At 39.6% G+C, this 21,114-nt stretch overlaps 1 protein-coding gene across 4 annotated transcripts; it reads left to right on the top strand.

Annotated features, from left to right (window-relative positions):
- The first annotated feature begins 322 nt into the window (after positions 1-322).
- TTLL1 (TTL family tubulin polyglutamylase complex subunit L1) lies at positions 323-20,479 on the top strand. Of its 4 annotated transcripts, XR_009418536.1 has the most exons (13): positions 324-390; positions 3,117-3,193; positions 3,504-3,636; positions 4,834-5,042; positions 6,233-6,413; positions 7,495-7,629; positions 7,797-7,905; positions 10,859-11,002; positions 13,542-13,628; positions 14,784-14,947; positions 16,483-16,638; positions 18,100-18,167; positions 19,964-20,479. XR_009418536.1 is itself a non-coding variant. In XM_059473153.1 (12 exons), exons 3-11 carry the CDS (start codon positions 3,524-3,526, stop codon positions 16,610-16,612), a joined length of 1,272 nt encoding a protein of 423 aa, XP_059329136.1. In that variant the 5' UTR covers positions 324-390; positions 3,117-3,193; positions 3,504-3,523; the 3' UTR covers positions 16,613-16,638; positions 17,794-18,095. The 4 variants fall into 4 exon arrangements, 3 of the variants coding, with proteins under 3 accessions (XP_059329135.1, XP_059329136.1, XP_059329134.1); XM_059473153.1 differs by lacking the exons at positions 18,100-18,167; positions 19,964-20,479 and adding an exon at positions 17,794-18,095; XM_059473151.1 differs by lacking the exons at positions 18,100-18,167; positions 19,964-20,479 and having other exon boundaries at positions 16,483-17,649.
- The last annotated feature ends 635 nt before the right edge of the window (positions 20,480-21,114 follow it).

Here is a 21,114-nt window from a genome sequence, read left to right on the forward strand (position 1 = left end):
CCATTTATTCATGGACTGATGTTTGTTAGGAACTTTAACAAACCCCCATTTACTGATGGACTGATGTTTGCTAGGAACTTGTTTCCTGAGGATGGGGCAGGCCCAAGTCGCACACGCTCAGACTAAAACAGCCCCAGACAGTAGGGACAGCCCTGAAGTGGCTGGGCGGGGTTCGGGGATTCCCCGTCGGGGACTGCAGCAGGTTCCCGTCCCTCGGGGAAGGGCCGGCCCCGGCCTCGCCGGGCTCCGCGGCCCGCCCCGCACACAACATGGCCGGCGGCGGCCCCGCAGCCCCGCCCCGGGGCGGCGGCCGGAACGGGCGGGGCGATGGCGGCGTCCGGCGGGGACGGCCCGGGCTGAGGGGAGCGGCGGCCGCGCTCCCGCGGGCAGGTGAGCGCGGGGCCGGGGCGGGTCGTGGGTGTCCGTCCCCTCTCCGACATCCCCCCTACACACCCACAGCGTCTCTACACATCCCCAGTCCCATCCCCTTCCTCCACAGCCCCGTACCTGTCCGACATACACACCCCACACACATACACACACCCCCACACACAGACACCCACACGTACACACCCCACACACATCCCCACATGTACACACCCCACACATGCACACACACACAGACACAGACGCGCACACACACGCGTTCCTTCCCCACACAGACATCCACACAGACACCCACACGTACACACCCCACACATGCACACAAACACACCACCGCACACACAGAAATGCGCACCCCTCCATCACCCCAGACACACCCGCGCACACACAGCCGTGTGGCTCTTTGAGTCTTGGGCTCCTTCTCCTCCCTAACGCTTCGGGAATCTCGCAGCAGGCCCTCCCGGCCTCCTCTGATGGCACAGCCAAAGTGGATTTTCCAGTAGTAAACTTAATAATGAAGCACAGTTACATTTTGTACTGTTGGAAGGAAGCAGCGGTTGCTGGGTCGCGTGCCGGAGGTGCAGCTTCACCCCTGTTTTGTGGTGTGAAGTCTGCCATCATCAGCACCACGGGCTCCTTAGAGTGGCTGTGATACCAACCAGGCTGCTTTTGGGTCTCAGTTCATCAATTTGTACCAGAGCCAGAGGTCTCACCTGGGCCTTAGGCTGCTGCCAGGCTTCCCTGCTGCCCGTGGGAGCCGTCTGGGCAGGAAAGGCCCTGTTCTGGAGAAGTGACGGGCCTGCTGTGCCTCTGTCACATGCCTGCTGTCTCTTGAGTAGGAGCTCTGGTGTTTCGTGAAGGATTTGACTTAATACAAATATGTAGGCTACGGCTGTGTTATGCAGCTCTTCTTTGATGTTTTGTAAACTAAGGGTCTCAGCTGACCAGAAATTTGAATGTGTGCGTCTTTTGTGATGTGAATGTGTGAATGTGTGCATCTATCTTGTGCAATCTCATCGGGTTATCTAGAGTACCTCTTTCCAGATTAGAGGATTCCTCTAGAAAAGTAAATTGTATTAAAATTATATTATTTGTTGTGCGTTCTTGTTTGTGGGTTTCGGCGATCAATTTGTACAAAATTGGAAGATTTTGTTTACAGGCCACTTAAACATCATCTGAGATTGATTAAATTCTCCAGAAACCAAGGACAAATTTTCAGTCTGCCTTCAATTCCTCTGTAGCAGGAGGGGTAGGTGAGGCACCAAGATCCCAAAATAGGAAAAGAATTGTGCTCCTGTGAATTTTTTTTTTTTATTTCTGGTAGAAGCTGTCTCCAGTGTTTAGCTCTGGCTTAATTTCAGCTCACCTACCTGTATGTGAATTGCTCAAGGAGTCAGAGAAACAGGTATAATGTTAGGTTTGAATTTTGGTGAACCTCTTGAGGTAGCTTGGAGATGTGAAGAATGTTGGTTTAAAGCCTTTTGAAAAGTTTACATTGTGGTTGGTTAATGCCATTGTAGCCTTTAATGCTTTTCCTTTTGAAGGGACAATTGTGTCACAGCAGACTAATTCCAGAACTTTTAAAACCACAACAAGGTGCTGTGTGGTATTACTGAGTCACTGATGATGGGTTATGCCAACTTCAGTACAAATAAATTAATTGTTTCATTTGCTTTTGTTCTGGTAATATCTGGAAGGCCCAGAGAAAGATCATGGCCTTGTAGAACTAAGGTCCACACACAGGAAGACAGACCCTGAGCCTTCGTATACTCTGTTCTATCTAAGCCTGATTTCAGATTGCTTACCAACATGAATAAAAATATATGTGTCCTAAACTTTCTCAAATTGAAGTTTGTTAGTAAACATTTTGGCTTTGTAGGATTTGACAGGATAAATAGTCTGTGTGGGATTATATGGGTTATACCTCCCAGAAAGAAACAATAGGAGCCCGAGCTTGGTGGCAAATGTACATTTCCATGTCTAGTCCTGGGAAATGAAGACCCCTTGCATTCCAGTCCAACATGTTACTTGCAGAAATGGCATTATTATTAAATTGAATTAACATTCATTAATTACATTACTACATTTAGTAAAGGTGCTTTTATGTTTTAATTTACTTTTCAATGGAAAGTTGTGTGTAGAAGGGGCAGTAGATGGTGTTGCTTGTGGGTGTGTGATAACCCAGCTCTCCCCCACTCCTTTGCACGGGGAGTTTTGTTGTTGGGAAAGTAATGTAAGTAATAATAACAAATGTAGGGAAAATAATAAAAATATAGGGAGAACCACCCCCTACCCCCATTAAGTTAGTGAGGAAGTGGGATGGGATGCCCAGAGAAGCTGTGCTGTGTCTTTGGGGCTTTTCAAAGCATAAATGGGTAAAGCTCTGAGCAAACTGTCCACACCTCGTCGCTAACCCTGCACTGAGCAGGAGGCTGAACCAGGAGACTTACTGGGGTCCCTTCCTGCCAGAATGGTCAGTGATCCTAACAAAAGGCTGACCTGGGCCAGTGAGAGGTCTAATGTAGAAAGTGACATCTGGTGTCTTGAGCTGAACTGCAGTTTGAAGCACTCAACTGACAGCCTGACGTTTAGGGAAATCCTCCTGTAAGGGTTTAATGGCACCAGTTGCAAGGTCAGTAACTTCAGTTCCCTCCCCTGAGGTACTGCAAGTCTTGATTGTTGATAGAGCATGTAAGGGACTTCTCTTGGAATCATGGGTTTTTATTTTACAGGCACCATGTGATCCAGATGAACTTCTTGCTTCAAAAGAAAGCAAAAATATGTGTTCCTAAGTTAGAAACAATGCAAGGTCTGTATTGGTTCTTTAAACTTTACTCAATGTAGAATAGGGGGGTTCTATCAGTAGTATATTTAAGAGAAGGTTTTGTGCCTATTTATAAAAGATGGGGAGTATGAAAACCCTCCCTGTAACCAGTGTCCTTGTGTGCAGTTCTCCAGCTGAGAAGTGCAGGGTTTCAGTCCGAGCCTAGGTGCTCTTTCCCTTGGGTTGTAAGCTAATAATACTTATGTGGAAGTGTTTTCTAGGTGCCACTTTTCTTCTGCTTTTACTTCCCTGGATCCTCCCCTATTTTCAACTTTAAAATTTTCTGTATGAACAGGTTGATTCCACTTTGGGATAATGGCAGGAAAAGTAAAGTGGGTAACTGACATAGAAAAATCTGTTCTAATAAACAACTTTGAAAAAAGAGGATGGATTCAGGTGACAGAAAATGAAGACTGGAATTTTTATTGGTAAGTATGCTACAATTCCCAATTTCTTTTATCAGTGTTATAGAGGCTTGCCCTGTTACTAGAGTCCAAATTTCTGTAATAAACTGTACTTTCCTTCTCTTCATGATAATGATTTATATTCACACTAACTATTCAACATTTCAATACTGAGAGTGAATGAGAAATTAGACCAAGATTGTGGTAAAAGGAGGAGAGTAAATTATCTTTGCATTTGATGTTTGTCTAATATAAGCCCATGAAATGCTGTCCTAGAATGCAGTAATCTATTAATGGGCAGAAACAGTGCTCTTTAAATAAATGAAACAATTTGTGATGTTCCTTTCAAATGCATCAAAATGGCAGTTTGTGCTGCCAAATGTACCCTTTGTGAACCACTTATTTAAATGGACAGGAATCTAAATGGGCAGGAATCTGCTCATGCTTTTGGAATGCAGTTGGGAGAGTGGGGAAACACTCATGGAAATTGCTGTGTTGTTTTGTTTTGGGTTAGTTTTTTTTTCTTTCTGAAATGATAATGTAGCAGATTGTTAGTATTCGGAAAATATTCTTAAATTTTTGCATTGAGCATCTAATATGGAAAATTCTTTGCGTTTATGTCCCTGCTCTTATCTTCTGTGAAAAGTGTAGTTGATAACTGATTTAATGACTCTGTCACTGCAGCACTTTCATCTGGTATATAACTCAACTACACAGGTGTTTTTAGCAAGATCTCTTAACCAGTTTTCAAGTCATATGTTTGAATTCCTTTTGTAATCCAGGTAGCAAGGCAGTCAATAAGAGGTTGTGTTTGTGGTTTTCCTGATGAGGAAAGGTGAGTTTCAAGAGTGTGAAGTAACAGATTTAGAAAGAGGATTCTGTTGCACTTGCGTACACTTCAGTCATTTTTAGGCCCTTCTGGGGATTGACCTGACAATCAACAAGCCAGAGTCCAGCAGGACCCACTTGTCATCTTTCTGTCCTCACTTCCTGCACCAATTTCAGTGGTAGTGGAGGGACTGATTAAACCTTCAGCAGGATTTCATTTGCTTTGTTAATAGAACTTCAGGATATGTTGGATTGTCACTGCAGCAAAATATTAAATATAAAAAGAAACAAGAGAGAGAAAAGATGAAGAAATTGGAGGGAAAAGATCTCTGATTTGTCGTCCTGAAGTGTGTTTCTTGAGAGAAATCACTTGGTGTCTGTCTTTGGTTTCAGGATGAGCGTCCAAACAATCAGAAATGTGTTCAGTGTGGAAACCGGTTACCGCCTCTCTGATGACCAAATTGTCAATCATTTCCCAAACCACTATGAACTGACCAGAAAAGATTTGATGGTAAAGAATATCAAGAGATACAGAAAAGAACTGGAGAAAGAAGGAAGTCCTCTTGCAGAAAAGGATGAAAATGGGAAATATATTTATTTGGGTATGTTGTTCTTATTTTCAGCATTCAGATTTTTCTTAGAGAGTCAATAATTGGAAGAGAACCTGCTTTTTTGTGTGTGAAGCACTGAACCTCTGGAGTGTTATGACATTAAAATGGCTACCTTGAAGTGCTCTGTTCCTCCTTTGGGTTTGATTCATTTGGGGTTTCTCAAAAATTGTTTTGGAGAGGGAAAATTGTGGGTTTAAGATACTTTGCAGTTAGGTTAGTGGTGAAACCAAAGGGCTCTGTTACTTCACATAAGAGAGGGTTACAGTTTCTTTAATTCAAAAGTGAAAAACTATTATGTGAAAATCTTACAATGGAGCAACAACTAAACCTTTTTGAAGGAAGGCTCTAGACAGAACTGAATGAACAAACACCTCAGAAAGGAAATCTGGGAGAAGTTGGGGAACTAATAATGACTGCTAAAATATAAAATAAAAAGCAAACCAGACAAAAAAAAAAAAAACCAAGAAACTCAAACCCCAAAACTAAACCAAGAATAGATCAGGAATGAGGAAAGCAAGAGTTGGTTTGGAGGTCAGAAAGCATTGAAGTGAAACAAAGTGAGATATGTGGAGTTGAATTACATCTTGGAAAAGTGAAATGGAAACACTTCATCCATGTAGGAAGGCAGGTCTTCAAGAATGGAGTTGAAGATAATTTAATAGCAAAAAGTGAAAAATGTTTTGCTTTAGGTTTCAGCAATCATGGCAAAACTGAGTGTGTGGGAGCAAAGAAAAATAAAAGAAGTTCAGAATAAGATATAATAAATAAGAATAATGAGAGTCACGTGGAAATAAAAATTATGCAGCCAAAGGGGGGTTTTGCCTGCACAGAGCATGATAAAGAATGGTGGAAGCTGATTGAGGAAATTGAGAAATTTTAATTGTTTTGTTGAAATGGTATCTAATACTGCAATGGCACAGCATATAAATGGAAGAAGAAAATCTATTCACATGAATTAGAATCTATTACTTTGAAGTTAGCATTGTGCAACATTTTGCAATTGCTTAAGTAAAAACTAGTATGTAAATGAGATAAAAAGCAACATGACTGTTAATGAAGGTGGATCATGCCAGACTGGAAAACTGAAAATACAGAACTTTTCTTTTTTAGTCTTTATGTGCCAGTAGCCTTATCAGGTAGAATGTCTTTAATTGTGCACCCTTTTTTCCCCCTTAATTCAGATTTTGTTCCTGTGACTTTTATGCTTCCTGCCGATTATAATCTCTTTGTTGAAGAATTCAGAAAGAATCCCTCCAGCACGTGGATTATGAAACCTTGTGGCAAAGCTCAAGGAAAAGGAATATTTCTAATCAACAAACTCTCCCAAATAAAAAAATGGTCTCGAGACAGCAAAACATCTTCGTAAGTTCTTGAAACCAAACCCTTTATTGTACTTTCTGTAATTAGGGGAACTGCATCAACATGCTGATTGTCTGATGCATGGGAAAGGTATGCCATTATTATTATGATTGCTTTGTCATTTCATAGTTGGGTTTGCATTTAATCTCAGTTGTTATCTGGCTTCCTCCTTCAACAGGTTATAATACAGCTTGTTTTGGTATGAGGAGGTACACATAACTGTTCAATTAATATTATTTTTAAAATTACTTTCAGTGTTGTTGGAGAAAAACTTGCACAGAAAGAAATTGTTTTGCTTCACGGTATTAAATAACAGGAAGCAAGAGAAAAAACTTCCCCTCAGCAATTTCAATAATTGTTTAATATATATTACATCACTTTTTAAATTGGTACAAAAGAAGAATGCATTTCTATGAAATAAATGTATTTTCCTTTTGGAACACAAAATAATATAACTCATGTTGATGATCTCCTTCCAAATGGGTGAAATAGGTCAGCAATTTTATGTTTTTCTCTGACTAGAAGTTTTGATCACACAACTAATGGTTTTTCCTGTGACCAAGTGACTGGCTAAATATCATTTGAGAATTTTTCCCCCTTTTTTGATTGCAAACTGAAGAATGTCACAATCTGAAAGTTATATTAACTTTTCACAGTGGTTTGCAGTTGCACACCAAGCAGAAATGCAAATATTCCAGTAGTACAAGACCTTGAATAATGAAGGTAATGCACTACATTCTTTTTGCTTGTCTGGACTTTGCCAAGCTCTAAATTCTCTTCAAGGGAAAAAGGCTGGCTTGTAGAGCTGCATTGTGAATGGCTTGGTCAGCTACTGTGTGAGTTTAAATGGGTAATTGGTCTTGGTCATCTCTACAGTATTTTCAGCTTTTTTTTTTTTTTTTATAAAACAAGGCCTGATGCCAAGCGTGTATTATTAACCTCCACAACTTTATACACCGTCTTGGCAAAAGATGCAAGATTTCAGTCAATTTGAAATTTACAGAACACTTCTAAAGAAGCAAAAGACTTCAAGGATTGTATTGTTGCAAATGTCATACTGTGAGACATATTTTGTGTCTTTCAGGTTTGTGTCTCAGTCTTCCAAAGAAGCCTATGTGATTTCACTCTACATCAACAATCCCTTACTAATTGGTGGAAAGAAATTTGATCTTCGTCTCTATGTTTTGGTATCTACCTATCGTCCGCTGAGATGTTACATGTAAGGTTGCTTGTCTTTGTATTTTGTTTAGAGATAATGTCCAGTCTAGTCAAAATAATGTTGTGCATGTTGCACAAGAAGTTTAACCAGTACCTGGTATCCTAGGATGCTCACTTCCTTGCTTCTCACAGGGATTTAACACATTTTAATGACTTTTTGCATTTAAGGTACAAGCTTGGGTTTTGCCGGTTTTGCACAGTGAAATACACACCAAGTACAAGTGAACTGGACAACATGTTTGTACATCTTACAAACGTTGCCATTCAGAAACATGGGGTAAGTGTGCTGATTTCTTAGATGCTCTTTTGTAGCAAGACGGATTTTCTTTAATTGTCCCAGAAACTTGGAATCAAAAGGTTTTGTCATACTCCTCATCATCTTGCAATTAAAATACTTCACCTTGCACTTACAAATAAATACATTTTAGAATGTAGACATTTTAGAAAACTACAAATCAGAAGTCAAGATAATGAGTTGCAGCTCTGTAATTGGTGTGATATTTTCAGTATTGACTCACAGTAGTTGAGAGCAGGGGTCTTCTTTAATTTAAAAGGCAACATACTCACTTATGAACTAAACAATGAAATTTATGAGCTTGGATCATGTGGTTATGTACTTTATAATAGTGGTTTAATATCCCCATCTTCATTTCTCCTTCCCTCTCTCTCTCTCTGGCAGTTAATTCAATTTCTTCTTCCCAGCACTTATTCATCACAGGATTTTCCAGCTTCTTCCAGTGTTTCCCCAGCCTCCTGCCCCTGCCTTCCTTCTGTGGGAAACAAAGGGAATGTGCAGTTGCAAACTTGAGATAAATAAGTGCTGCCTGGCCATCTGGTGGCTTCCTCTTGCATGGACAAAGCTGGAGCTCTGCCTGCAGAACAGTTCTGTCCTGTAATTTGCCATTGATGTTGATGTGCAAGTATGAGAGCTTTGACAGCCCTTCCTTATGTCAAAGCAGGCTGAAATTCAGCAGTGGGGAGGGAAGGTTAGTGGGGCAGGGGTGACATAGATGGGGATAAAGTGTCACTTCCCAAGCCTTGTTCCTTCAGGGAATGACTTGATAATGACTGTCCCTTTGGTGTTTTTAGCAGATGTCTGTGATTTACAAACCATGCCTCTGGTACAGTCATTAAAACTCTATTGTTGCACTTCCTAATGCCAGAAGCTTTATTTTAATGGTATGGAAAATAATATGTATGGGCACACACACACACTCTCCTGATTATATTAATGTAGGTATACACATGCACTCATACACAAGATATATGCAATATATCTTAAATTGAAACCTTGCTTAATATGCCTTCTCTGCTAGTGTTCCATAAGATGTGCAGCATAGCAGAACTGTTTTTGTCTGAATATTGCTGCAACAACAATGTAAATGATAATGTTGATAGTTCTTAACCAGGGTAAGTGGTCAAATATGCCATTTTTCAGTACTACAAACATTTTATTGTTCAGTTGCTGCTTTGTGAAGTGCTTCAAACATGTTTTGGTTTCACGGGGCACAGTGAGAATTACTTATGGTGAAAGCAGGTCCCATACAACTTTTAGAAAAACTCCTGGTGGTGTTGCCAGTAGCAGAGAAAATGTGAGGTGTGTGGTACATTGCCTGCCTTGTTATTATGCACCCTCCATCTTCTCTACCAGTTAAAGAATGGTCTTCAAGATTTTTCCCAGATAAGAGAAGGGACTGTGATGGTGACGTCACTTAGAATAAAGGGCAACAGAAATGAGTATAGAAGTAGCAGCCTAAGAATGTGGAATTATTACTAGAATATTTGAAAAGCTTTTTATAAATTGTAAACCACTGATATCTGTTCAGTTTTGCAGAAAGGCAGAAGGGAAGTTTAATGTATGCTACCCATCCTATTTGTTCTGTTTTAAATGTGCCTATAACTTTGGAGGCTTTTAGACTGTACAGCTTTTTAGTCTTCTAAAACTGTACCTAATTTGAGCTGTCAGTAATTTATAAAAATTATGATGAGGTGCTGGAAATTGTGTGTGTAATACAAACAAAACAACAATAACTCTTATACATAATTATTTTCACTTTGTTTTAATGTCTTTAATGAAACAACTGTAATTATGTAAAGCTCTACCCAGTTGCAATCTGTTTTCATTTGAGTACTTGATCTGAAGGGCAAAGAGGGCTGAAACTTTGATCTCTGTTCCCTTGCTGGAATCTGGTGTCATGACATTTTTATAATGGAGAAAATCCTGAGAACCATGTTTCAGATCTTTATTTGTACTGTCCAGTTCTTCAAATTTACTAATGGGGGAGCTATAGGAGAAAGCCTAATAATAAGACAGGTGCTTCTCTGACCTTGTCCTAGAGGACAGCAGAATTTGTTCTTCTGAGAGCTTTTTTATGCTCTATGCATTGTGTTTTGTAATTTAGCAGGCATACAATCATTGATTCTCAGAAATGCTCTGAGGAGAACACTTTATAAAGGGACAAAGCATTTGTCCTGAGAGTTCCTTGAGGGCTGAACATGTGCCTTTCCATCAGTATGAACACCCCTTGCTTTGCTCTTGTCTTTGCATTTAAAGAGAAATAATGCACAGCCTTGATAGCCTCTGAAAAGACAGCATAAGGTATCCTCCCGTTTTCCCCTGTTCATTTTCAGTAATGCTTAGTGGGGTTTTGTACTGAATTACTTGAAAATTTTAACTTTTAAAAACAATTCAGGTGTCGTTTCACTATGTTCTTGAATGTGGCTGTTATCAGTAGCACCATTAAGAAGATAACCAGGGAACAAACAAGTTGTGCTTTAAGTAAATAAACACAGACAAACACTTTCAAGTGCTGCATTTTACAACAGCTACCTTCAGTGAAATTCTGCTGTTGCTCATTAATCGTTTTTTCCTTATCCCCAGAGGAGCAAAATATTCAGTTCTTTCCTTTCACATTTTAAAACTTCTATTTCCAAATCATAACTCATACTTTATATAAAACTGTCCAAGTACCCAGTTTTTTTTTTCTCCTAACAAAGATTTATTACTTTATTTACGATGTGTGATACAAGCATATTAAAGCTATAATAAAAGCAATTGTTTATGTGGAGGGCAGTTCAAAGTTGAGATGTTCATGAAGCTGCAAGAGCAATTAGCCAGGTTTGTTTTTAGAGCAGTACTTGTAAATATAAGGGGACTTCTTGTGGGGATGAGAAAAAACCTGCTGAACAACTTTGAAATCTTAGACTGAGTGAACTCCTTAACTCCTCAGGATGATTACAACCATATCCATGGAGGCAAGTGGACAGTGAGTAACTTACGCCTCTACCTGGAGAGCACCCGTGGGAAGGAAGTCACCAACAAATTATTTGATGAAATCCACTGGATCATTGTGCAGTCCCTGAAGGCTGTTGCGGTGAGTGCTGCCAGCGATAGCATTCCAGCTGCAGGCTTCCCATAGCCATTCCAGCTGCAGGCTTTCCTTAACCATTCCAGCTGCAGGCTTCCCAAAGCCATTCCAGCTGCAGGCTTTCCTTAACCATTCCAGCTGCAGGCTTCCCATAGCCATTCCAGCTGCAGGCTTCCCAAAACCATTCCACCTGTAGGCTTCCCATAGCCATTCCAGCTGCAGGCTTCCCAAAGCCATTCCAGCTGCAGGCTTCCCCTTCCCATAACCATTCCAGCTGCAGGCTTCCCAAAGCCATTCCAGCTGCAGGCTTCCCAAAACCATTCCACCTGTAGGCTTCCCAAAGCCATTCCAGCTGCAGGCTTCCCATAGCCATTCCAGCTGCAGGCTTTCCTTAACCATTCCAGCTGCAGGCTTCCCATAGCCATTCCAGCTGCAGGCTTCCCAAAGCCATTCCAGCTGCAGGCTTCCCATAGCCATTCCAGCTGCAGGCTTCCCAAAACCATTCCACCTGTAGGCTTCCCAAAGCCATTCCAGCTGCAGGCTTCCCAAAGCCATTCCAGCTGCAGGCTTCCCATAACCATTCCAGCTGCAGGCTTCCCAAAGCCATTCCAGCTGCAGGCTTCCCCTTCCCATAACCATTCCAGCTGCAGGCTTCCCATAGCCATTCCAGCTGCAGGCTTCCCAAAGCCATTCCAGCTGCAGGCTTCCCATAGCCATTCCAGCTGCAGGCTTCCCATAGCCATTCCAGCTGCAGGCTTCCCATAACCATTCCAGCTGCAGGCTTCCCATAGCCATTCCAGCTGCAGGCTTCCCATAACCATTCCAGCTGCAGGCTTCCCATAACCATGGAAGTGAGCTTGCCATTCAAACCCCTGCATCTCTTTTCTGCTCTTTGAGTGATGGTGTTGATGCTGATTTCTGCAGCTTTCTTATCTCTTGATTTCTTTATATCCCTTGAGATGAGGGAACTGAATCTTGGGTGGGTGAGTGGGTTGAGCTGTCTGTGGATATTTGCAGGAGTTAATAAATCTCTTTCCTTGAGGGATTTGTGAACTATTTAATATGACTTGATACTGCCCTTGTGAATAGTATTAAGTTCTGCCAAAATGTGTGACGTCATTCCAGCAATAACAAATGTGTCAAAGAAAAAAAACCTCTGGAGGACAGTTTATCAGAGCAAACCTAAGGCTATTAGCTCATCAGAGTTACATAATGTACTTTCACTACTTTTATGCATAAGTCACAGAGTTATCATGAATTTATTAAAAAAAAAAAAGAAGCAGCAGCCAGTTCTCTGCTTGAGTGACTTTCTAGTGTTGGGGGAATATTCTGTGATCACATTACAGGGCAGGTACCACTCTGGGAGTCAGCTGGGGTAACTGAGTTGCCAAGGACTCTCCTGGTCCCAAGTACATTGTCTTGTCCTCTCTTTTGGGTTGGTCCTGGCACCATTTAGAGCTGAATCAGCTCACTTGTGCACTGACAATTACTACCTTGCTTTATTGATGGCTTGGTGTTCTGCCAGGGGAATAAGCTGAGTCATGGAAGGAGCAGATGAACACCAGAATCAGCACGAGAAACAGGGACAAGGTCGTGCAGCTAGGATCAGTGGGAGCTGGGGAAGCATGCCTTAACCTGGCCTCTGCTGTGCAGTCATATCTGAAGGTGCTTGGGGGAAGAAAAGGGATATAATCAAATGCTAGCAGAACCTTAGAAGAGGAGAAGTGGTAAAAATTATGGAGCACGAAATCTGTTGTTCCTCTGTCCTTCTGACAATGGCACATGTAATTAGATTCTTGTTCCTCCTCCTCTCTTTCAGTCCCTGAAGAAATGAAAAGCTTCATTATTAGTTATGGGGAAAATATCTCAGAAACCTTGACAAAGTTTTCTCTAATGAGCTTCATGTAGAAGAAAGTATTATACCATGCATACTGCAAATGTTTATATAATGCATATATAATGCATAATGCAGATGCTGGAAAGCTCCTGGTTCTCTAGGGGATGTGCATCTAAGCAAACTTGATTCCTGCTCTCTCTTGGCTTTAGGGTTATATTTACCTTGAGTAATTAAAATTTTTAAATGTATTTTGTAATTGTTTGACCTAAAATTTCAGCATAGTTACAGCAGCAGAATAAAAGAAATGTCTTTGAATTGCTTTTCTAAAGTTTAAAGAATTCACAATTATATGAAGCTGTAAATTTTCAAATTTTCTGTTTTCTTCTGATGCATGCAGGCTTTAAATATTACTTTTGCAAAGTATAAACCCACTTATTTTCACTATGGAAACATAATGGAAAATTAACATAACTCAATACTTGGCATCAGTGCAATCATTAGTATTGAAATATTTAGATCCAGCCTCAGAAAAAGAGGCAATGCTGAACCTACTAGTTAGCAAGCTTATATTTGAGTTACAATACTGAAAAGTGTTGTAGAAGATTCATAATGTCATTACATGTGATTTCTAGCAAAGAAAGTAGGTAATTGGGTTACTTACTGAAGAGTAGATTTTAATACATACTACTGTCTTTTCTTTTTCCCCAGCCTGTAATGAATAATGATAAACACTGCTTTGAGTGTTATGGATATGACATTATCATTGATGACAAGCTTAAGCCCTGGCTAATTGAGGTAAAGTTCTATAAAATACTTCCTTCTGTAAAAGTTCCTTCCTTCTATAAAGTTCTATAAAAAACTTCCTTCTCATTTCACGGAATAAAACAAAGTAGATTTTAATGTAGTCTTTCCTCTTTTTAGATAGTATTTTTTGCTTATCGGGTAAGTGGATTAAGAAAAACACTGGAAAGTGACATAGTTCATGTGATGACTAAGCTACCATGGGCTTTTCTTTCATATTTTTTTGGTGTTTCTATTTGTTTGTGGCTTTCTGTTTTGGTTTCTAACTCCAGTGCATCCATGCAACTGCACTTCAGAGGGAATGTGAATGTTAGCAGCCCTGTTAAATACTGGATCAGTACCTGAAAAATGGTTATCGACTTGATGGAGCAAAACATCAAATTTAATTTTTAAATGCTGTCATGGCCTTAATGTTACAGATTAAGAGGAAACAAAAGGGGCATACAAAGTATAGTTAGGATATTTGGAAAGCTTTTTTATTTTTTACATAAATTTCTCTTTCATTTATATACTTTAGCTCTGTATGTTCAATATAAATTTTATCCATCCCTCTTCCTTCTCAATCTAATTTGAAGTGAGCTTCATAAAAAAAAATTCTGTTTATTGCTTTGATACTACTTCTCCAAAATAAATGTGAAACAAAGATATGTTAGATGAATATGTTAGGTTTAATTAAAACAAGATACAATGCAGTGCTTTGAATAGAGAGCACTCTCCAGCTCACAGTATAACAGAAGAACTCAGGTAAGAACTTAGAGAAAAGTTGTTTTCCAGAAGAGAGACACAGATTTCTGTGTGCAACAGTGGCTCATGTAAACTGGGCAAATTTTAAGGACTCAAATGTATGGGGTCTGTAACCATGTAAACAGAAAATTAAATAAAAATTCTGCCTTGCCTGATTGACCCTGGTGAATCTCACCTCAAGAGAAATCTGCAGGCTGACACTGCAGCCACTTAACTGGTGGTACTTTCCTGTCTAAGTAAAATGAAAAATGCCCAGTGGGGAATTCCTTCCAGTGCCTGAGGAACTGAAAGATGTGCTTTGAGCCACCAAGGCTCAATTTCCCGTATGGCACACACAGACATCACACATGCTGTTTGGAGAACACTCCAAAACTGATACTGACTGGGTTTTTTCCCCTTTTGTAGGTTAATGCTTCCCCTTCTCTTACTTCCAGCACCGCTAATGATCGCATCTTGAAGTATAATCTTATTAATGACACGCTTAACATTGCTGTGCCTAACGGGGAAATTCCTGACTGCAAATGGAATAAATCTCCACCAAAAGAGGTTCTGGGCAATTACGAAGTCTTGTAAGTTTTATCGGTGTTTCATAGAAAAGCCAGTGTTTTTCTTTCACCTCACTTTTTTTTTGATGTGTAATGTAGACCAAAAAGATAAGGTAAACTTCATTCTGATATGAAAAATGGGCACAAAGTACCACTTCATTTCTTTGGAGCTGCATTGGAGGTGGGAGTGCATTAAAGCAGAGTTCCCTTGCCTCATGTCCAGAGACAATGTTGCCTGATAAGCTCCTGCTTGCACCTTCTGAGCTTCTAGCAGCTAGAACTGAGGGACAGAAGCAAAGAGAATGTTTGTCTTCTACATGTGCAGAACTTTAATTTTATGGAAGATAATATATACATGGTACTTAAACAGTTAAAATAGTTGGTTCTGGTTTAAAAGTTATTTGAAGCAAATTTTCTCTCAGTTCATGGAAATAATGCCTCTTGAGTCCTGTGAATAATGAATGTAATAATAAATCATAGAATTATCAGATATTTTTTAATTTCGTCGATCGGTATTATAAGGAGAGAAATGAAGGAAACTGAGACTTTTTATATTGGAATGTCTGTAAGATTTATCTAGGATGGATTGGTTTTATGCAGAAGAACACTGATTTGAATACCATATTGCTGACACAGTTTCTTATCTTTTTTGAGAAAATGTTTGGATAGTTTCTCTTAGCATTAGTGGTGCAGTCGCTCAGTATGTCAGGAATGCCCTTTATGTACATAGCTGATCCACTAGTTCTTGCTCATCTTAAATACGTTTTCCCTATACTAGTAAAAGCAGTTAAATATAAGTGGTCTGAATTAGGATTTAAGATTTAATGAATGTTGTACACATGGTAGCTATGAATACCTATAAAACAGTATAACTAAGTATATTTTATGATTTTCCTACAAAATTCTTTGGTATTATCTTCTGTTAATTACAATTACATATTTATAGCCAAATTCTGCTTGGAATTTGCATAGCAGTTGAAATGTCAGTTTATGCTGAGGTTATCTGAGGCTATAATGGAGTTAGATATCTACAGAACCACTCATCATTGTGCTTAAGTGTTACAAATACATATCATCAGATGCATTTTGTTTGATCACACGGCTGTTTAGTTCACCTCATTCTTTCCCTTCTCTCTTTGTGATGCAACAGGGGAGTTTTAACACTGCAGCTAACAATCCTCCCTTTGAAGCAATAGCTCAGGAGTTATTTGAACTGGCAGCAGGCTCACGTTCTGCTTAACCACAGACCTGCCAAAGTACATGGTGAACTTCACAAGCACAAAATTTCATAAGCTTGGGAGTTTAACTAAAGCTGCCAGATGACTTGTTTCCTTCAAACTGGCGCTGAAGATATTTCAGGATGATCTGTATTGTAAAATTATAGATTCATAGACTCATAGCTGCATGTCATGCTGTGCCTGCATGAAGCCGTATGCAGAGCAGCTTGTATCAAACTCCAGTTCTAGACAGTAAGCAGGATAGAATGTAGAAGTAGAATGTACAGGGCCCAGCTGTTTGTGTAGCAGCACAAGGCACTGAAGGGGTTTCCTCTCCTGCAGATACGATGAAGAGATGGCGCAGAGCGACGGGACTGACCGCGACCTGCGGGGCCGTCCTGGGCAGCCCACGGGGGTCAAAGGAAGCCGTGCAAGAGATTCAGGAAAGCCTGTCCTGACCACCTGGAAGTGATGACAGAAAAAACAGCTGCACTCTTGGTAGGAGGACATCAAGAATAACTTGAGGTTTGGGAACAGATTCCTATGTTTTGCTGCATTGCATGTAGGAAATACTAATGAAGACAAAACAGCCTTTGAAAAGTGAAACAAACGCTCAAAACCCAGGAACTGTACTAGACATATGCTGACCTGATAATTATTACAATAGATATAGAGTGTGTATGTATATACAGTTCTGTTTATATGATTTGTATAAACTAATTCTCAGTAATGATCAAGAACTTTATTTATAAAGTGGCAACTCAAATGCATATTCTGAAAGAATCTCCTTGCTGTTCTGGATAGTATTTATTTCCTCTAGTAGCCTATCCCTTCCTGCCTATAATAAATGAGCTGTGGATTCTATAAAAGGATGATGGTGGTAAACATTAATTTTTTTCACAATGATGGTTCATATTCTTGTAGTAAAAGAAAAGCAACTAGAAAAAAATAGCAGTACATGTACTTGAGGCTGTTGCCAGTTAATACAGCTATTGATTTATAACCAGTATTAAAAAATTGAAAAGCAAGTTCTTATATGCTGAGGGTTGGGGGTTTTTATTTCCTTTAAGTGTTCTGAGCTCCTAACTCTTTAAAAGTAGGAAGTTTTATGGACTGAGGTAGTATTTCAATGGTATATTGATGGACTGTTTCACTAGCCATTAATTTTTATTTAGAGATAGTGCATGTCTGCGAAAAACAGACAGAACAAAGATACTGTGATAAATTTCATTGCTTGAAGCTGATGATAAATCTTTATTTACACCAGAAACTCTCAGTGTATTTATGCATGTATATAAGCCAAATATCTGTATATTTTTGTATGTTTAATTTACAAAGATATTGTTGCACATGGCAGTCTATTTCTGGTAGCTATGTTAACAGTTGTGATGATTAGCTACCAAAACTAAGATGCAAAACTTAGCTACCAAAACTTAGGAGCAAAAGATAAAAATGGATATTTCAGTCTTCTAACAGCAAAGCATATGAATAAACTAGTGGGGTCTATGATTGGCTGTTGCTTCCGCTTGACTTCAAACAAGATATTGGGTGGTTATTTATAAATGCATTGGTTGGGTTTATTCTCCTCTCTCCCTCCCTCCCTCCCTCTTCTTCCGTTTTTTTTCTTTTTCGTAAAGTTTAACTCTCCCAAAGTTTTTAGTTTCTTGAACATCTAAACCAGACCACCTGCAACTGCACCACTTCATCTGTTTTGGAAGATCCTCCTAAAAGAGGGCAGCAAACCATGGTCTCCAGGACAGCTGAACACAGTCTGGCCAGAGCAGCTTGTGCTGGGGAGGAAGGGCAGGTGTGGGCTGGGCTGACCAATACCCTTTCACAGAATCTGGGGTTAATCCTGGCAGTAAAGAATGAAATCTGTAGGCTGAGTAACTCCAAGCAGTCTTCATTAATCTTGTATATTCCACTAAAATAAAATCTAACTGATTCTCTCTTCATCAGCTTTGAATCTTCTCACTGGCCTCTACAAAAGCATATTCTAGTTGACTCTTGAAATAAATAAATGTAAGGTAAGATGATCACTGCAGGATTGTAAAGCTCACCTAAATTCCAGGTCTCATATTTTGTGGTTGGCATTTTCTGCTTGGGTTTTTTGGTGTGGGTTTTATTGGTGGTGGTGGTGGAGGGTTGATTTGGTTGTTCTTAATTCCTAGCTGTGAGTCTTGCTTGTATATTTGAGCCTTGACAGGCAAGCTGCTCTTAAGCAGAGGTGTAGTCAGATATGTTAATCATCCTAGTGTTTTAATTACTGATATTTAGTGGGCAGATGTTTCCGGTTTTACCCCTAAGTGCCTGTTAGGGATAAAGTGGGAAGTACTAACAGCTTTAGGGACTATGGGCCTGTAGTAAATAGTATTTTGTAGTATGATTATATTTTTGACAGACAAGTAACATAACAAGGGTACTGTGATAGAAGGAAAATGAAGCTTTCTCTCACTGTGATTATTTTCTGTAATGGCTGGGACAGAGGATGTGTTGTAACAATAGCACTCCTTTCTGGGAAGGCTTAACATGACTGCAAAACCAGGTCTGGGATTTTAGGATTTATTGCTGTGGAAGGCCATGGAGACTGAATCCAGGGGATACTTTTAGGTGTAATTTCACAATGACCCAATACTGATAATAGCATCTAAATAATCTTTGTATTCCAAACTGGTTTGTTGGTGGTACTCTGTATAGGCAGTGGTGTTATTACAGCACAAACATTACCAACACAAAATAGTAATGGCACTTTCTGTAATATTACTAATATACATGTAATATACTAATATACTAATGTATGTAACATACTAATATACTGAATATATTAGTATGTAATATACTAATATACTGGATATCCTTATGTAATTGTTTAGGGAGTTTCTGCTGGCTTAGAAAGGGTCTGCTCATTTAAGCTTGCATCCTCAGTATTCAATATTTGAAAAGTCAGGACTGGAAATCTTGCTGTTGCTTTCAAAGATTTCTGTCCCAGTGTATAGCAGATACATTAAGCAAAATAAAGTATTTGTAAAGAAGTTTTTTATTTGGAAAATGTTTTTGTAGCAGACCTGTCAGTTCTAAACATGTAAATCCTTCTCTCTGGCCCAGTGTAGTATTGGGAAAGCATATTTCAAACCCTTGAGAATGAAACATCTTTGTAAAATATCTAGTAAATTATCAGTACTACGTCAAAATAAAAGCATTGAAATACTACTAACTAGGGGGGGAAAGGAAAATAAAAACCTGATAAGAATCTTTGACTATGTAGTAAATAATCTCAGAACTAGAATTAAGATTTCAAATGTTGATACCACATTTTAGTTATATCTCCAACCAATGTTTTACTAGTAATTTATCTTGCTCACCCAAACATGAATTTAGTTATGCAATATTCTCTTTAGAGAAAAAGAATTCAAAGACACTGCAAATGCAGTGACCCTCTCTTTCTGATCTCATTCCATTTTCTTTTTAAAAACAATAGTCTAGTGATTATATACATCAGACTGCTTTCTCCTCATTTCATTTTCTTCACAGGCTTTTTGCAGAAGTTGAAGTTTGAAGCCTAATTATATTTTCACTTCCAACATGAAAAACGTATGTAGGTAAAAGGAGTTTTAAGGAACAAAACTGAAATAACATGTAATTCTAATATACAAAGATTGGTTTTCTGGTTATCAGTACTAAACTGTCCTGGTTTCAACTGGGATAGAGTTAATTTCTTCTCAGTACCTGTTGCAGTGCTGTGTTTTGGGTTTGGAATAAGAACGGTGTTGATAAGTCACTGATGTTTTGGCTTTTTACTAAGTTGTTTTTATCCTAAATCCAGGACTGTTTGTGTGTCTTGTCTCATGCTCTGCCAGTGAGGAGGTGCACAAAAGGAAGAGAGAAGGAGCACAGCTGGGAGAGGTGACCTGAACTGGCCAGGATATTCCACACCATGGAATGTCATGGCCAGTCTCTAAACTGGGGTGTTACTCAACAGGTCTGATTGGGGTTTGGGAAGGGGGGATCTGCAGATGGTGAGCAGTTGTATTGTGCATCACTTGTGATTTTATTATTATTATTATTATTATTACTACTACTAGCCAATATTACTTCATTTTATTTTACTTCCAATTATTAAACTGTTCTTATCTCAACATACAAGTTCTATTTCAATTCTCCTCCTCACTCCACCAGTGTGGGAAGGGGAAGAGAGGGAGCTAAGCGAGTGGCTGGGTGGTGTTTCATCTCAGCTGGGCTTAAAACCACAACAGAAAGCCCAGGAAAAAAATCTGTAAGTGAGCAGCAAGTCTTCCTTTTCTATGCAGAACTTGAGGCCTCGTGTACGTCAGTGAAATGTTCTTGAGAAACTCAAAATTAGGAAGCTCTGTTGCTACGTAATGTCTGTTTTTAAGGCTCGTTGAGAAATTCTCAGAAGGAATTTGAGTAAGGAAAGAATCTGTGTTAGCTGGAATGAGTGTGCATAAAGCAGCTTTTCTGCAGACTTGAAGGGTGCCAAGGAAACAAAAACAGTCATAGCTAATAGTTCTGTGGGAGGAGGAAGAGGATGATATGTGGATATTATGCTGTGAGATGCTGGTTCATGCCTGGTCTTGAAAGGTAAAGGTGAAAATTGAGTTAGGAGGAAGAGAAACTGAAAGGGAAAACTTTTAACTGCTTACTCAGAGATAAAATCTTCACCTTTTCACTTCTGCATCTTCAACTAAATCTCTTGCTGTAGTAGGACAGAACTTATGGTACCAAGTGGTGACCAGGCTGGTGGGAGCCTGGAGCAGGCTCTGCTAAGAGCTGGAACTGAGGTGATGAGGGAGATGTGTTCCCTGCTTGAGGCAGGTGTCTGCTGCAGGAGTTCAGGGGAATTGACTACAGCAGTGATGCTGACATGTGTAATAAAAGATGACAAACCTCATGTGGATGCTCTCATTCAGAGGTAAGGTAGCTCTTTTTGCTGGACTCCGATTCTCCAAAAGGTTA

This window comes from Ammospiza nelsoni, chromosome 5 (genome assembly GCF_027579445.1).
Source record: "Ammospiza nelsoni isolate bAmmNel1 chromosome 5, bAmmNel1.pri, whole genome shotgun sequence".
Lineage (NCBI taxonomy): Eukaryota > Metazoa > Chordata > Aves > Passeriformes > Passerellidae > Ammospiza > Ammospiza nelsoni.

What these genes read in the sequence shown, in the direction of transcription:
- TTLL1 (XM_059473152.1), top strand. Translation starts at nt 3,524, where the DNA reads ATGGCAGGAAAAGTAAAGTGGGTAACTGACATAGAAAAATCTGTTCTA. An exon ending in CGAGACAGCAAAACATCTTC is followed by an intron (nt 6,414 to 7,494) that starts GTAAGTTCTTGA and finishes TGTGTCTTTCAG; the next exon opens with GTTTGTGTCTCAGTCTTCCA. An exon ending in CTGGGCAATTACGAAGTCTT is followed by an intron (nt 14,948 to 16,482) that starts GTAAGTTTTATC and finishes CCTCTCCTGCAG; the next exon opens with ATACGATGAAGAGATGGCGC.